This window comes from Halichoerus grypus, chromosome 12, assembly GCF_964656455.1.
Source record: "Halichoerus grypus chromosome 12, mHalGry1.hap1.1, whole genome shotgun sequence".
Classification (NCBI taxonomy): domain Eukaryota; kingdom Metazoa; phylum Chordata; class Mammalia; order Carnivora; family Phocidae; genus Halichoerus; species Halichoerus grypus.
Window position 1 is genome coordinate 72531348 of NC_135723.1, and position 18261 is coordinate 72549608.

The 18261-nt window shown below is 38.6% G+C and overlaps 1 protein-coding gene across 2 annotated transcripts in view; it reads left to right on the top strand.

Moving 5' to 3' along the window:
- Window positions 1-18211, top strand: part of MDFIC (MyoD family inhibitor domain containing) — an 87504-nt gene extending 69293 nt beyond the window's left edge. For both annotated transcript variants that reach the window (XM_036101042.2, XM_078059483.1), the window contains exon 5: window positions 15462-18211. In XM_036101042.2, the coding sequence (XP_035956935.1) occupies window positions 15462-15709 (248 nt within the window). In that variant the 3' untranslated portion in view covers window positions 15710-18211. The remainder of the gene's footprint in view (window positions 1-15461) is intronic.
- The last annotated feature ends 50 nt before the right edge of the window (window positions 18212-18261 follow it).

Here is an 18261-nt window from a genome sequence, read left to right on the forward strand (position 1 = left end):
CTGCTGTGCCTCTTTGGTTGGGGCCTGGCTCTTCTATCAGGACCAGGGAGCACGTCACTAGGCCTTCTCAAGGCAAGGCTATTCGTGCCTGTGGGAGGCCCGTCCCCCCTGCTGGAGTCGCAGTTCTGCCTCCATAGGAGCTTGCAGCAATAGGAACTGAGAGACCCTTGGGATCGCAGAGGTGCAAGTGCTTGGAGAATGAGGGTGCCTGATCCCAGCCCTGTGAACACTGTCAGCTTCTCTTTTTGTGTGTGTTTGCTCCCATAAGATCTTGTGTCACAAGTAACCTGGCCCATCCTGTGTGTTCAGTTACAGGCTAATAACCGGTGACTAAGCATCTGATAGAGGGAGGGCTTGTTCAAGATGGCAGTGTCAGATTCTGAACTTACCTCCTCCCATGGACACCCCAAATGTACAGCTACATATGGAACCATTTCTTCTGAAAAGAACCTGAAAACTAGCTGTGGGAACCCTTCACATCGGGCAAAGAAAAAACCCACATCCAAAGCAAGCAGGAGAGGCTGAGAAGCTGTCCTGCCATAAAGCTCACTATGGCGCAGTGATTTACAAGTAGGAGGGAACTCAAAACGTGGAGCTTCTCCCTGAAGAGCAAAGGGTTTGAACCCCACATTCAGCACCCTAACCTTTAAGACTGCATCTGATAGGGATGCAAGCCCCCTTGGTTTACAAAGCTAGAAGTTTGGGGGCTCATCTAAGACCCAAAAAAGACTATGTTGAACTGAGGAAAGGCTATTAATGGGCTTGTGCTCTTGGACCCCCATGCCTCAGTATAGAGGCAGCTAATTGAGAGGTTAGACCTAAACCTTAAGATAGGCAAATACTTTTTAACATAAACATAAACAAGTGAGGGGCAGGCATCCAATTTAATACACATCTAGGGGTCGTCGAAGTACTCTGAGGACTGAAGCTGGCAGGTACCACCTTAGGGAGGTTGCTTTCCCTCTGCATCCCTCCAACTAACCCACTCTAATCCTCTCCAGAAACCTCACAGTGGGGGCACTATCTTTGTCGTCTAGAATGCCACTGTCTTTGGGAGAAGATGAGCTTATACCTGTGTCTGGTTGCCCAGGGACACCATTTGATTGTCTAGCTCTGGTGGACAGCAGGGCATGTGTTCCTGGGTCCCACAGACTAACAGAGGAGAGACTGTTCATGGCCAGCTGCCACTCCTAGGGCATTGGACAGATAGCAGACTGAAACATACCCCTAGTTTTCTGCAAGAGAGGCCTATTTGCTTAATATGAGCTTTGACTTTGGGCAGGCTTCAGGTGGGGCATATATCTAGGGACCTATTGATAGGCACTCCACGGGCCTATGGATGCTTTCTTTAAGCTCTCCTTCTGCCTTGTTCCAGATTACCAGTATCCTCCCAAAAGGAACCTGTATACCCATCTGCTGCCCTGATTTTTGTAACTGCCACCCAGTGGACACCTCTAGATTGTCTAGCCTTGGAAGGCAGTGGGCTGCATACTTTAAAAACTGCTATTGTTGGCAGGGAGGGGTCTGTCTTCTAAACAGTTTGAATCTAGGTGCTGACTGAGATCCTTCCTTTTGGAACATTGATAAGTTTTAGCACACTCTTCAACCACTGGGAGCCATTAAAAATAAAGTAGGCTGTTGGACAATCACAAAGGTTTGAGAGACAACCAAGAGCTAGGATAGGGTTGAACAATAAGATTTATCTGCTACACAAAGCCGCTCTACTCCTTCACACTGGGCAAGGTGGCTGTTTTATCTAATGCATAAGAGCCAACATAGAGAGTCAAGAAAAATGAATAAAGAATATGTTTTAAAAGAAAGAACAAGACAAAACCCAAGAAAAAGTTTACCTGACAAAGAGTTCAAAATAATGGTTTTAAAGAAGTTCACCAAATTTGGGAGAAGAAAGAAATGTAAGAAATTACCAAATGGAAGTCACAGAGCTGAAGAATACAAAACCAAACTGAAAAATATGCTAGAAGGATTCAACAACAGACTATTTGAAGCAGAAGAAAGGATCAGTGAACTCAAAAACAGGGCAGTGGAACTCACCTCATCAGAGCAGCAGAAAGAAAAAAATATGGATAAGATAGCTTTAAGGAAGTTATGTGACATCGAGTGGACCAACATTCACATTGAAGGGATCACAGAAGGAGAAAAGAGAGAAAGGGGCAAAAAAGTTATTTGAAGAAGTAATGGGTGAGAATTTTCCTAACCTGGTGAAGAAAACAGACATCCAGATACAGGAGGCTGAGAGATTTCCAAATATAATGAACCCAAAGAGACACACACCAAAACACATTATAATTAATATGTCAAAAGTTAAAGAGGAGAGAATCTTAAAAGCAGGAAGAGAAAAACAACATATGTACAAGGGAACCCCAATAGACTATCCTCAGATTTTTCAGCAGAACCTTTTTGGGACAGAAGGGAGTGGCACGATATATTTCAAGTGCTGAAAGAAAAAAACCTCACAACCAAGAACACTCTCCAGCATAGTTTTCATTCTGGATTTCAGGAGAGAGAAAGCATTTTCAGACAGACAAAAGTTAAGCCTGCCTTACAGTAAATGTTAAAGGGACTTCATTCAACTGAGGTTAAAGGGTACTAATTAGTAACAGAAACACATATGAAAGTATAAATCTCAATGGTAAAAGTAAATATATAGTAAAACTCAGAATAATGTTGTAAACATGGCAGATTAATCACTTATAAAGTTAGTATGTAGGTTAGAAAAGTAGTAAAAATAACTAAAGCTACAATAAGTAGTTAAGATAAAAAGATGTAAAATGTGACATCAAAAAAGGGGGGGAAGTAAACATATAGAGCTTTAGAATGCATGTACCTCTGAAACAAATAATACATTAGATGTTAAAAAAAAAAAATAGTAGGAAGGGAAAAATGAAGGGGGGGTATCGGAATGGGAGATGAACCATGAGAGACTATGGACTCTGAGAAACAGAGGGTTCTAGAGAGGAGGGGGGTAGTGGGATGGGTTAGCCTGGTGATGGGTATTAAAGAGGGCACGTATTGAATGGAGTATTGTGTGTTATATGCAAACAATGAATCATGGAACACTGCATCAAAAACTAATGATGTAATGTATGGTGATTAACATAACATAATAAAATAAAATTAAAAAAACAAGTTATAAACTTAAAATAGACTGTTAGAAATGTCATTATATGTAAGCCTCTTACTAACCACAAAGCAAAAACCTATAGCAGATACACCCACAAAATATGAAAAAGATTAATCTTATCATACCACTACAGAAAATCTTAAGTTACAAAGGAAGAAACAGAAGAGCTACAAAACAGCCAAAAAACCAATTTACAAATGGCAGTAAGTACATGCCGATGAATAATTACTTTAAATGTAAATAGACTAAATTCTTCTATTAAAAGGGTTAAATGAAAACACAAGATTCATCTGTGTGCTCCCTACAGTAGACCCACTTCAGATGTAAAGTCACACAGACTGAATGTGAAGGGATGGTAAAAGATCTTCCATGCAAATTGGAAACCAAAAGAAAGCTGGAGTAGGTGTATTTAGATCAGGCAAAATAGACTTTAAAACAAGGACTATAAAAAGAGACAAGATAATCACATACTGATAAAGGGGGCAATCCAACAAAAGGATATAACATTTTAAATATTTACCCATATAGGAACACCTAACTATGTAAAGCAAATATTTACAGACCCAAAAGAAGAAATAGCAATACACTAACAATACAGACCCAAAAGAAGAAATAGCAATATACTAACAGTATTAACAGGACTTTAATACCCCACTTTCATCAATAGATAGGTCATCCAGACAGAAAAATCAATAAGGAAACATTGTCCTTAAGCAGCTCATTAGACCAGATGGACTTAATATACACAGAACATTACACCCAGAAGTAACAGAATACACATTCTTCACAAGTGTACATGGAATTTTCTCCAGGATAGAGCATGTTAGGCCACAAAATAAGACTAAATCAACTCAAGAAGGTTGAAATCATATTAGGCATTTCTTCCAACCACAGTTGTCTTTAATTAGAAATCAATTACAAGAAAAATGGAAAATTTACAAATATGTGGAAATTAAACAACAGTCTATTGAACAACCAGTGGGTCAAAGGAGAAATCAAAAAATGCCCTGAGACAATGAAAGTACAACATAAAAATAATGGATACAGCAAAAGCAGCTCTACCAGGGAAGTTCATAATGATAACTACCTACCTCAAGAAATAAGAAAAATCTAAAAACAACCTAACATTATACCTCAAGGCATTAGGAAAACAAATGAAGACCAAAGTTGGTAGAAGGAAGAAGCAGCAAAGATCAAGTGTAAGTAAATGAGATAGAGGCTTAAAAGACAATAGAAATGATCAATGAAACCAAGAGTTGTTTCTTTGAAAAGATAAGCAAAATTGGTGAACCTTTAAATTCACACACAAAAAAAGCAGACTCAAAATCATAAATGAAAGAGGAGACATTACAACTGGTATCCCAGAAATACAAAAGATTTTAAGACACTACTATGAACAATTATATTCCAACCAATTTGACAACCTAGAAGAAATAAATTCCCAGAAACATAAACCTACCAAGAGTGAGTCATAATAAAATAGAAAATATGGACAGACTGACTACTAGTAAGGAGATTGAATCAGTAATCAAAAATCTCCCAACAAACCAAAGTCAGGACCAGATGACTTCACTGGTGAATTTTACCAAACATTTATAGTAATATCCATCCTTCTCAAACTCTTCCAAAAACATAGAAGAGGAGGAAACACTTCCAGACTCATTTTATAAGACCAACATTACCCTGATACAAAAACAACACAAGGATGCTACAAGAAAGAAAATTAGAAGCCAGTTTCCCTGATGAACATACATGCACATATCCTCAACAAAATATTAGCAAACAAAATTCAGTAGTTCATTTAAAAGACATACATTATGATCAAATAGGATTTATTCCAGGGATGCAAGGATGGTTCAATATCTGCAAATCAATGTATACACCATGTTAATAAAACGAAAGATAAAAATTATATGATCATCAATAGATGCAGAAAAACTATGTTAAAATTCAACATAAATTTATGATTAAAAATCTCAACAATTGTGTATGGAGGGAATATATCTTAATATAACAAAAGCCATATTAGACCAGCCCACAGCTAACATCATACTCAAAGGTAAAAAGCTTGAAAGCTTTTCCTCTAAGATCAGGAGTAAGACAAGGATGCCCACTCTTACCATTGTTATTCAACATAGTATTAGACATTCTGACCCAAGCAATTAGGCAGGAAAAATAAATAGAAGACATACAAATTGGAAAGGAAGAAGTAAAACTATCACTATTTGCAGATGACATAATATGTATAGAAAACCCTATATACTCCTACAAAAAACTGTTTAGACCTAATCAACCAATTCAGTGAAGTTGCAGGATCCAAAATCAGTAAGAAAAATCTGTGGCATTTCTATATACTAATAGAATATCAGAAAGAGAAATTAAGAAAACAATCCCATTTACATTTGCTTCAAAGAATAAAATACCCAGGAATAAATTTAACCCAGGAGGTAAAAGACTTGTACCCTGAAAACTGCCAGACATTCGTGCAAGAAACTGAAGACAAGACAAACATGTATGAAAATATTCTGTGCTCATGCACTGGAAGAATATTGTTAAAATGTCCATACTACCTAAAACAATCGACAGGTTCAATGAAATCCCTATCAAAATGGCAAGGGCATTAATGGAAATAGAACAATCCTAAAGTTTATTTGGAATTACAAAAGACTCTGAATAGCCAAAGCAATCTTGAGAAACAACGACAAAGCTAGAGGCATCACACTGTCTGATTTTTATCTATATTACGAAGCTGTAGTAATCATAGCATGATGGTATTGGCATAAAAACAAACACATGGATCAATGGAACAGAATAGAGAGCCCAGAAATAAACCCATGCATATATGGTCAATTAATTTTTGACAGCCAAGAAATATGCAATGAGTAAAAGATAAGTATCTTTTCAGTACTGAAAAGATAAGTATCTTTTCAGTACTCTTCAGTACTAAAGAGTACTTGAAGTACTCTTCAGTAAATGATACTGGGAAAACTAGACAACCAAGTGCAAAAGAATGAAACTGAACCACTATTGTATACCATACACAAAAGTTAACTCAAAATAGATTAAAGACTATAAGACCTGAAACCATAAAACTCAGAAGAAAATATAGGCAGTAAGCTACTCCTTGATTTCTACTCTGCTGGCAATTTTTTAGACTTGGTACCAAAAGCAAACCTAGAATAAACAAGTATGACTACGTCAAACTAAAAGGCTTCTGCACAGCAAAGGAATCCATCAACAAAACAAAATCACAAGCTATCAAATGGGAGAGAATATTTGTAAAACGTATCAAATGAGGGGTTAATATCCAAAATATAGAGAGAATTCATACAACTCCACAGCAAAAAAAACCAATCTGATTTAAAATGGGCAGAAGATTTCAATAGATATTTTTCCAAAGATGATATGCAGATGGTCAACATGTCCCATGGAAAGGTGCTTAACACCACTAATCAACAGGGAAATGCAAATCAACATCACAATGAAATACCACCTCACACTTGTCAGATTGGCTAGTATCAACAAGACACGAAATAACAAGTGTTGAGGTTGTGGAGAAAAGAGACCCCTTGCGCACTGTTGGTTAGGAATGTAAATTGGTATAGCTACTATTGAAAACAGTATGGAAGTAGTTCAAAAATTAAAAATGGAACTATCAGGGTGCCTGGGTGGCTCAGTCAGTTAAGTGTCAGCCTTCAGCTCAGGTCATGATCCTGGCATCCTGGGATCAAGCCCTGCATCAGGCCCCCTGCTCAGTGGGGAGTCTGCTTCTCCCTCTCTTTCTCTCTCATAAATAAATCTAAAAAATATTTAAAAAAAAAAATAAGGAACTGCTATATGACTCCGTAATTCTGGTGCTGAAAAGACTAGTTCTAAAAGGCATATCCACCCCCATATTCACTGGAGCATTACTTATAATAGCCAAGATATGGAAATAATGTTTCTTAATGGATGATTGGATAAAGATGTGATCAATACATATATTTAAAATATATAATTTTATATATATATGTGTGTGTGTGTGTGTGTGTGTGTGTGTGTGTGTGTGTGTGTGTGTGTTTTCATTATCTGGCCATAAAAAAAAAGAGGGAAATCTTGCCTTTGCAACAACATGGATGGACCTTAAGGGCATTATGCTAAGTGTGTAAGTTAGAGAAAGACAAATACCCTAGGATCACACTTACATGTGGCATCCAAAAACAGAGTTTGTAGGTAAAAGAACAGATTAGATTTGTGGCGGCCTGAGGCAGTGGGTGGAGGTGGGTAAAATGGATGAAGGAATCCAAAAGCAACAAACTTCCACTTATAAAATAAATAAGTCATAGGGATGTAATGTATAGCATGGTGACTATAGTTAACATATTGACTATTTGAAAGTTGCCAAGAGAGTAGATCTTAGAAGTTCTCCTGAGAAAACTATGGTGACAGATAGTAACTAGACATATTGTGGTGATCATTTCACAGTGCAAACACATTGAATCATGTACACCTGAAACTAATGTTACATGTTAATTATACCTCTATAAATATCAATACATAACAAGCATCTGATAAGACAAGGGTCTTGTTATTTCACTGTCATCATCACTACCACCACCTTCTGCAGGGTCACCCCACTGGGCACTATTTGGCTTAAAAAAAAAAGAAAAAGCTGATTTCTGAATGTACCCTGCACAGTATTTAGACGAGCACAAATAAGAAGAGGAGAAACTGAAATGTGAATTGTGAAAGAGACACAGTTGTGAAAAATGGGAAAAACATTAAGGTTTGGGGAGAGATTTCTTAGATCATTTTTGTACAGTTTTAAGAATGTAAATCCTAGTTTCAATGAAAAAATATATTTTTTCCTAGCCATACATGGCATTGTGACCAACTAAGCGGACCGTTAGACATATTCTTTCTAGGAAAGTGCTTCTAAGATCTAAAGTGGATTTTGTTATCCAAAAGTTACATTCAACTTTATTAATTAAACCTTTCGGATTAGAGCTTTTCCAACTGGCCAGTTGAATAAAGTCAACATTGACTAAGTTCAGGTAAATTATAGCATTTCTCTGTTTATGCCTTCCAGCTTCCGGAGAAAAATAAATGAACATGATTTAAATGTGGAAAAAGATGATTATTTTAAGTCTTCTGCTGCAGCCAAGCATAAGATTTCCTAATTTTTCCTAGGCCGATTTCTGCGTGCTTCATTCTTCTGCAGATTCTGTCTCTTGCAGTTGCCTTTTTGGGTCTCCCTTTTCAAGTGTTTCAGCTATGACCCGAGCCTTTTTAAACCTCCTTCGGTTAAAATGGAATGGCCCGATTTTGGTGGGGTGATCAGAGTGAATGAAATATTGCTAGGTAAAGCGGTGTGGCCTCCCTAGAATAAATCTTCCATTATCTTTGTTGCTATGACAGTAACCAGTACTTAGTAAGTACTTCCACGATAAGTCCCTTGAGTACTTGTAGGCATTGCCCCTTTAATCCTCATTGCAACCCTCTGAGGACAGTACTATTATTACCAGCTATCCAATTTGGCATCTAGTTAAAGTAATGTAAATGTTATTTGCACCTTTTTTTTTTTTTTTTAGCTTTTCTTTACCCTCTTCTCTGCTCACTAACTGTACATGTGAAATATTTTAAATAAATACCTCTACTAACTGAGTGTTTACGCCTCTTCAGATTTCTTTGTACAGCTCCTGGGGTGGGGGGAGCAGCGGGGAAAGGGGGTTCTGGTATATAAGCTCTGTTCCTAGACTCAGTAAGATGTGGCTCTTTAGAAAGGACTCCTTGACTCAGTGCTACAGTTAAGTCGTGACTAACAATTACTGGATCAAATCTCTCAGAGTTTGGAATATTTAATGAATCAACCATGGAGCAGGCAGCAGGATAAACGAGTAAGAAAAGCAAAAAAAAAAAAAAATTCTGCTATTCACTTAACTGTAATTTAAAATGCAAATGCACTTCTCATAGGTGCAGGATGGAATCCAGGATTTGGACAGGTGGGAGGAAAATCAAGGAGTCCCTTTGTGGGATGTGGGAGAACAATTTTTTTTCCCAAGGTTCTTTTGAATTTGCTGAGAGGAAAGATAATAGTAAATATAATTGTTCAGTTTTCCTAAGTGTGGTCTTCTTTGTAGTGCAGTGGAAAATATAGCTCTTCTCTCCTTTTACCTCCTGACCTAACTCACTTTCTTCCCCACTAGGAAAATGTTGACTGTGTTCTGGCTGAGATGCATGGCCTCACGGGGCCAGCAGTGTGCCAGAGAGTTCTGTGTAGGAGGGACACTTTGGGCCAATTTATGCAGGCAGCAGGTCATTCTAGGGCTGTAGGCCAGAATGCTGTGTGTCCTCTGGCTTGGAGACACAGGGCTACTTGGAGCTGAGCTACCGTGCTCTACTAGTAAATATTTCCTGCCCCTGCGAACACTTGAGAACTCCCTGGAGATGTCTGTGTCTCATCCCTCACAGCTGGCTTTTCACAGAGGCCAGATACTTAGCTATCCTGGCTGTGATTCAGGATTACTAAAACCCACTTCTAGCCTGCTTTTTGATTTTGCATTGAGAAACAACGGTCGCAGTGAAGCGGCGTCTGGGAAGAAGAATGCCTCCACCCAATTAAGCATCCTCTGTACAATGAGCCCCTTTGTACCCCCACCGGGCAGATGTGAGCCTTAGCAGCCAAAGACATGGGAACACCTGTGGGTTCTCTGTAGCTTTGGTCGTAAAGTCAGGTTTGATCTCCATGCAATTTCCTAAATTACTAATTAAGCATAATTGACTGCTCATATTTTTATCTACAGTTGCTTTTTGGCATACTGTTGGTCTGTTAAAAATGGTAACAAACTCTTTTTCTCTGTATATAGTTTACTTGTTGGGGACCTGATTAAGAAAGTAGTTTCAAGCATATAGGTCATAGGAAACGTTATTAGAGATTAGTCGAGATAAAACACATACAAATCTGCGTGCACTCAGAAACGGTTTGTGGGTTATTCTCAGAATTTGTTGCTCTGCGCTTCCCAGTACTCTGCTGTTTGGGGTCTTTGTTCCAAGAAATTCAGAGCATCTGTCATACCACATCTTAAAAAAAAGAAAACTAAAGAAATGTAAGAGACTCCTTTAGAAGAGAGCTGAGTTTACCGTGCAGATAGATTTCTGATGGCTCTTAGTCAGGGCTCCATTCACTGTAACTACTTCCCTCGTATTTTCTTAGCATTTTGGGTCACATATGATTGGGCTAATCAATTTGGGATCATTTCATTATTAAACTAATGTGTTCTTTTTTTTTTTTTAATATTTTATTTATTTATTTGAGAGAGAGAGTGAGAGCATGAGAGGGGAGAGGGTCAGAGGGAGAAGCAGGCTCCCCGCTGAGCGGGGAGCCGGATGTAGGGCTCGATCCCGGGACCCCGGGATCATGACCTGAGCAGAAGGCAGACGCTTAACCCCTGAGCCACCCAGGTGCCCCCTAAACGAATGTGTTTTTATAAAAATGAGTCTCCAGTCTCATTTTAAACAGAACCAAGCCCCTTGGACCGGTCACAGATGTTTCCACCAGTCATCTAAGATGCTGGTTATGTAGGTTTCAGGTGTTACCTTCATGGCATGCGACAGCTAGACGCTTTCCAGATAGACCAGCTGCATGGGCTTAACACCGATGACCTTTCACAGGACTCAAAAGATTTTGTTTGGGTTTGTTGTCTGCAGTCATTCATAACAGTTTTGGTTTCTTTTAATCAAACGTTGTGCTAAAGCTTTCTTTTTATGGCTTCTTGCAAGGTACTTGACTGCTGGTGTGTTCCTTTGTTTTTCTAAACTTACAGTAGCTGTCAGTCTTGTGCTGAGCTCCCCTCTCAATAGTACGCTGAATTGTGCAATTCTTGCTTGGCCCAGTCTGAGACAGGCATCCTTCCCAGAACCTAGTTGGCTTCTCAGAGGTTAAATACTTTTGGCAAAAACAGCAAATATGACTGAATAAAATCATAAAAATGAAAAACCTCCAGGACAGGGGGGAAAAGAATTATTTCTGACTGTGAACTACATCGATGCAGACGACTCCTCTTCTTTAGTCTTCTTAGTTTGCTAATACTTCTAATCCTCTCTCTGCTTCACATAAAACCAACATCGTAATGCTGTTTATGATTGTTGATCCCCCTGGAGGGGGTGGGGTGCCCGTGGTAGAAACTGTCAGCTCTTTGGTCTTACTTTAACCTTTTCATTACCTCAGGTCACAATTTGATCCAACTGCTCTTTATAGAGCACAACTAAAAAGAAAAATAAATTGATTTGAGAGAATTTAGGGATCTTCTTGTTGTTGTCCTACCTAGGTAGTTCTTTACTTATAAAGGACAGGGAATGACTGTGTCTGCGGTCCATGTCTCTGTAGATGCACCTTGTTTATGATCACTGTAATCTCTGAACTGCATTTTGGTTTGTGGCTTTTTTTAGGTGTCCTTGAATAGACTGGTTTTTCAGAGTAGCCCAAAGTGGTTTTCTAGTCAATTACCTATAGAACCTGTGTTTTAAGAGGATGTCTTTTTTGTGTATGTTTAAGTTTTAGTATTTACATAAAGAACTTACTCTTTTTTTTTTTAAAGATTTTATTTTATTTATTTATTTATTTGACAGAGAGAGACACAGCGAGAGAGGGAACACAAGCAGGGGGAGTGGGGGAGGGAGAAGCAGGCTTCCCGCGGAGCAGGGAGCCCGACATGGGGCTCGATCCCAGGACCCTGGGATCATGACCTGAGCTGAAGGCAGACGCTTAACGACTGAGCCACCCAGGCGCCCAAGAACTTACTCTTTAGAGACGTGTGTCATTACCGTGTTTGACCAGAATTCCTATGTCCTCTGCTCACTGCTTTTGTTCATGTATGTATGGACCTTAACTTTTATGCTTTAAATTGACAGATTTGTTTCTTTTGAGACATCTCTCTCGGCTGCCTACTGTCTTCTATTTCCACAGTGTGACCGGCCGCTTATCAGTTCTCCAACTCATAAACTTTGCTCTTGTTGAGGGTTAACCTTTACTATCAACTCTTCATTAAAAGTGAAATTCAGAATCATCTTTAGAAAGGAAAGGAACATGAATCAAGGCTAAAAACAGATCAAGACAAATCAGAAAGTTTTGGATTTATAACTGATCTTCCCCCAAGGAAGATGAACCGAGTGCCCTGCCCCCGCGGTCCGCACAGCATGCTGGATGAGAGCCTGGCCCATCCCGGCGAAGTGCATGGCTTCTCACTCTGACTCTGCTGCTGGCCTCTAGGACTTGGGGCGAATTTTCAAAAATTTCTCTAAGTCTATATTGGTAAAACAGGGGTCATACCAGTACTGCTTCTTGAAAATATTATTAGAATTAAGGGAATTCATATTTGAAAAGAGCCTTAAACAGAGTTTAGTACAAAGTAAGTATCGAAAATAGTTTTTAAAAAATGGAATAGTGTGGGCGCCTGGCTGGCTCAGATGGTTAAGCATCTGCCTTTGGCTCAGGTCATGGTCCTGGGATCGAGTCCCACATCAGGCTCCCTGCTCAGTGGGGAGTCTGCTTTTCCTTCTACCCCTCCCCCCCGCTTGTGCACGTGCGCACTCTCTCTCTCTGTCTTGCAAAAATAAAATATTTTAAAAAAAATAGCGATGAAAACATCTTCTCTCCTAAGGTAACATATTCCTTAATTCTGAAAACAGCAAATAAATAATTTTCCTTCATTAACACTAGGCTTCCCATTCTATGAAAAACAACCACTCATACCTATTATAGAAATCACATTTTGGAAAAAAAAAAAATCACATTGTGTTATAGAAGATAGGCTAGAAAGGAGTGTTCGATCTATTGACAGCTAAGAACTTGTCTTTTTCATTTTGTTTACTAAAAATAGTTTAATGGACTTAAATTAATCTGTGAATCTTGTTGGCTAAAAGTAGGAGTTTGGGCAGATCCTGCTCTGGATTTAGGGCTCCTCCTTTCTGTATGACAACTGTCGCTATCTAAAATCTGGAAGAGCTTTTTTTTTTTTTTTTTTAATTTTATTTATTTATTTGACAGAGACACAGCGAGAGAGGGAACACAAGCAGGGGGAGTGAGAGAGGGAGAAGCAGGCTTCCCGCCGAGCAGGGAGCCTGATGCAGGGCTTGATCCCAGGACCCTGGGATGGAGCCCGATGCAGGGCTCGATCCGAGGACCCTGGGATCATGACCTGAGCAGAAGGCAGACGCTTAACGACTGAGCCACCCAGGCACCCCTGGAAGAGCTTTTAATTTCCAGTGAATAGCTAGGTCCTCTGAGTGGGGATGAGCTGTTTAGTTTGGAGCGTCACTCCCGTCCCTTTTTATCTTGAGGGCTGTTGATGTCTTAACAATCACATTCAGTCTCTCCCCTCCTGATTATTGGTTTCTTCTTCCTTTCTGTGTATAGGCATGGCTGGGCTCCCTTCTTCTGAATCAGACATTAAAACTTTGTATTTCATTCTGCTACCAAATCCTGTTAATGCCTCCTCAGCCTTGTAATCAATCACGGACCTCTAGCTAACTGCAAGATTTGATTTGGATTTCTTTTTATTACTTTAAACTCTCAAGGTCTAAAAATTAACTCATCTGTCTCGTTATTTTAACCTAAGAAAAGCCACATATTGAGAGCAAACAGTCATTTTTGAGAAAGGACTGGTATCTTGAATATATGAAGAACTTCTACAAATCAGTAAGAAAAAAAAACATAACTAGAAAAATGAAGGGGGAACGTGAATGGCCTAAACACCTGTTTCAAAGAAGAAGAAACCCGAAAAGATGTCTAGACTTACTAGTGAAGACATAAATGCAAAGTAAAACCACCATGAGATGCCCTTTCACACTCAACTAACTGGCATTTATGAAAGTAGGACAGTCTCCAAGATTGGTGAGGTTGTGGGTATTGAGCATTCTCAAACTTGGTTGGGGGCTGAGGGGAGTAAAATTTGGAGCAATGGCTTTGGAAACAAGTTTGCATATCCTGTGAGCCAACAGTTCTGCTAGTGACCTAGCACGTGAGCTCTAGGATACTTGCACAAAACTGTTCCAAACACTACTATTTGGAATGGCAAAAATACTGGAAATGACAAATATATTCATAAATAGTATGGATTAATTATGGTATATGTAATCAACTGGGATACTCTACACCTGGAAAATAAGTGAACTTAGCGACATGAATCATTGAGGGTAAATTAACAGCGTTGAGCAAAAAAATGCTACTCACAGGAATTCCTCAGGTACCCTTTTCCTTTCTGATAGGTTACTGAGGGATGTTTCCACATTCACTGTTGTGAAAAGTACAGTGAAAAGTAAGGGAAAGATTCAGTCAAAATTCAAGACATTGATTATATTTTGGGAGAGGAAGCTTTGCTTAGGAAGGGACCAAAGGAGCCTTCAAAGATGTAAGCTTCTCCTTCTAAGGCTGGGTGGGATGGCCATTCTTTCCCCCCTTGAAACTGATAGATCCAATACAGATAGTTCTGAGTATGATGTGTTCTATGATTAATATATAAAGAATCTTATGTTCAACAAGATTCTTAGGGCTTTAAGAGTACTCAGTTAAAGGTTCTTCAACGTCAAGTGAGTTTTTCTAGATTCCCCTTTCAGCCTTGAAATAGAAGCATTCCCTAGTGAAGTAGAAAGTTAAGGTCACATGTGTCAGAACTAGTTAATACTTGTCTCTCTCTGAAGGCATATTGAACAGAACTGGCTATCTGGCAGGTAACTCTGTTTTCTTCATATGATAATAAATCTAGCTCTTTGTAACCGTATCTTTATAACAATTACCTTACAAACCATGATGACAATATAACCCTGGAAAAGTTCAGTAATATACTGAATGTATCATACTGAATATTTTTTCCTTCCAGTTTTGGAGCAGGTGGGTGGAGCCGTCAAGTGTCTATTTCTAAAGGACTTCAGTGTCACAGAAGTGTTGAGCCTGTGTGATGGAGAGCAGTAGGATATAGGGAAGATGGGTAAGAGGCACAGAGAAGTAGAACCTAGGACTAAGACCGCTGCACAGTGTGTGCGAATAACCTAAAATCTCAGCCACGTGCACACACCTGTACACACACAACCACCACCTATTCGGTCGGTCGGTTGGTTGGCTGGTTGTTTCCTGAATGCAATACCCACTTCTAAAGATTGCTCTTCTAAAATGTAAGTGTCTTTGTGAGCTCGCAGCCCACAGAAGACTTCTAAGACCGCATGGCATGGGGTTCTGGATTAGTTTGATCAATTCTTACCATTCAGTCCATTGAGGATTTCTCTGTGTTCATTTTTTTTTTTTTTTTCCCCTCACTACGGGGTCTCTTCCCAACTGAAAATGCAGATTGCTGTGTCCACTGTATCCTGGCCTGCTTGTTCTGTGAATTCCTCACCCTCTGCAATATCGTGCTGGGCCAGGCCCCCTGTGGCAGCTGCACCTCCGAAACCTGTTGCTGCTGCTGTGGAGACGAAATGGGGGAGGACTGTAACTGCCCCTGTGACACGGATTGTGGCATTGTGGATGCCTGTTGTGAATCATCGGACTGTTTGGAAATCTGTATGGAATGCTGTGGAATTTGTTTTCCTTCGTAGGTATTTATCTTCTGTTTGTGTTAAAACTGGAGTGTTTTAAAATTTTTCTTTGGGGGGGCAGAAAAGCACATGGTAAGATTCTCATGAAGCAACCCAGTATTTGCACTGTTAACTCATTATTTCAAGAAATCTCTGGAAGCTTGTTTCTCTCTAACCGAATCTACGTGGTTTAATATGTGAAATTTTAACTACTTTTAAACTTAATAAGTTACAATGACTGAGGGACATTTTGAACCCTCCCCCCCCCAAAAAAAAGAAAAAAAAAAACCTAAATGTCTCCTCCTTTTTATGCATGTTTCTGTTTCTTTTAACCATTCTTAGGAGCCTCTTGCTCCAAATGTATTATTTCTCTGTGGGTATTTAAAACAGACAATTTAGTTTTGATGTCTATCTGTTCATGGTTCAAAGTAAGCATCCCTTCCTTTAAAGTGAACTTTGGGAAACAAACCCACACCGTAGTTGGGGACCCAGTGTTCAGTTCCGTGCTGGATTCTCCCTTTCTCCCCTTGTTCATCAGACATTGAGCGCCTACTGTGTGTAATGGCCTGCTCAGATGCAGAGACGGATGCCACTGAACTCCCATCCAGAGGAGTATACAGTTTAGCAGAGGAAAGAGACCTGTCAAGTACAAACCCCATTCCTCAAGGCCTACTGAAGTGAGGGTTATGGCGGGGACAGAGGGAGAGAGAGAGACTAAAAAGGCTCTAGGAATACACAGAAAAGAATAGCTCTTGCCTACTGGAATATGCACAAAGCTTCAAGGAGAAGGTAGCATTTCAGGAGGCTTTTAGGATGAGTGATCCATCTATGGCTTAGATGAATTAGATTTAGTGAGACCAAGCTTTAGGTGGGGAGCCTGAACTGTGTGTGCCCTTAAGCCATTAAAAGAAAAATGCCGTAAGTATGTATTTTCTTTAGTTGCAGGAATATAGTTTTTTTTTTGGTTAAAGACTATAAAATTTAACTAAAAATATGCAGTTTTTTACACATCATTTCAATGTTATGATAAAGTTTTTGATAAGAATATAATGCTTTATTAAAATAACTCTATTTTATAAAGAATGTGGAATACTTTTGACAAAATGCATTTAAATTAAGTGATTTTTTAACTATTAAAATCTCAGTATTCTGATTTTGATTTATTCAAAAATGTTTTGTTTTGGGGGGTTTTTTTGAGAGCTTTCAGTCTTTTGTAGGAGGCGGAGGCTGTTTGTTTTGCTTCATAACTGATGTTTTATAAACATGGCTCATCTTAAATGTAAATACACCCTTTCTTCCAGTGCAGTGGGACGTCCACTACTGTGAGCAGATTTCAGTATTGCAATTTTATGTTAAATTAAACCAACACTGCAGGTTATCAAGATGCTGCAAGTGTAAAGAAATAGTCTCATAATCGACTTAAGCATATAGTTAGTAAGACATAGACACTTTGTGTAGCCCAGATGAAAGTGGGAGTAAATTTCCCTACTATGTGCTCTCCTACTAAGTCTGCTCTTCCCAGAATTGTAGTTTGGTTTGATTTAATGTAATTCCTTGTAGAAATTCTGGAAGGATACTTTTGGATTAATAGTTATTTTTAGTTCTTCCAGATGAAATTCAAATTGATAGTGAAAACAAATTCATATTTTTAGGAAGCCTTTGGCAAACCTAGCCTTTTAAGAAAGGTTTTAAACCTAAAGCATAGGAATGTCACCTCTGGTTTTTCCTTTGAGATAAAACCTAGCTTCTGCTTCCGTCATTACTTTTAAAGGACTTAAAGGAAAAAAAAAAAAGCAAACTCCTGAATCCCCTTTTCAGTGCTTTGTGCATGTACACACACACACCCTTTAAATTGTCGGGTTTAAATAGAATTATAGGAAACCGCTCTTTCTCTTGTCTAAAGAGTGTCTTTGTTACATTAAATATAAGAACATCTTTGTACTATTTCATAGTAACCAGAATCTGAATATTTACCTATACCCAAAGTTAACTTATGCGTATCTATTAGGATAGAGGAATATCATCTGTGTATTGACATATAAAGCCTTTTAATGACCTGGAATTGTTAAGATGTGTCACTTTTTATCTTGCAAGATTTTTCAACCAAGTGGTTTGTCTAATATTTAAATATATTCTGCCACTATTTGCAATGAAAATATTAGCACTTTTAAAGTAATGTTTCTCCATAACAGAGAACATTAATTGATAGAATTTTTTCATATTTATATTCACAGTACTTTTCCTCTGTTGTCTACTCTAGTCATTCCATAAAGTATCTTGTATAATTTTAAAAAATGAAAAAAACCAAAGTAGGAAAATGTGAAAATAGTTTCAGTATATATTAGAATTTCTGTATGTAAAATGTTCTGTTGAATTACATGGCCATGATGACTAAGTGCTACAGTTTACAGTTATCGATTTGTTCTCTTTTTAACTGTGGAAACTTTACCTTTAATATTTTTAAACTGGACCTGTATAATCCTGAATACATTATTTTGAAATAAAAAAATGTTCTCTATTGTGCTTTAGCTTATTTTCTACCTAACTGATACATTGGTATTTGAATGAATTTG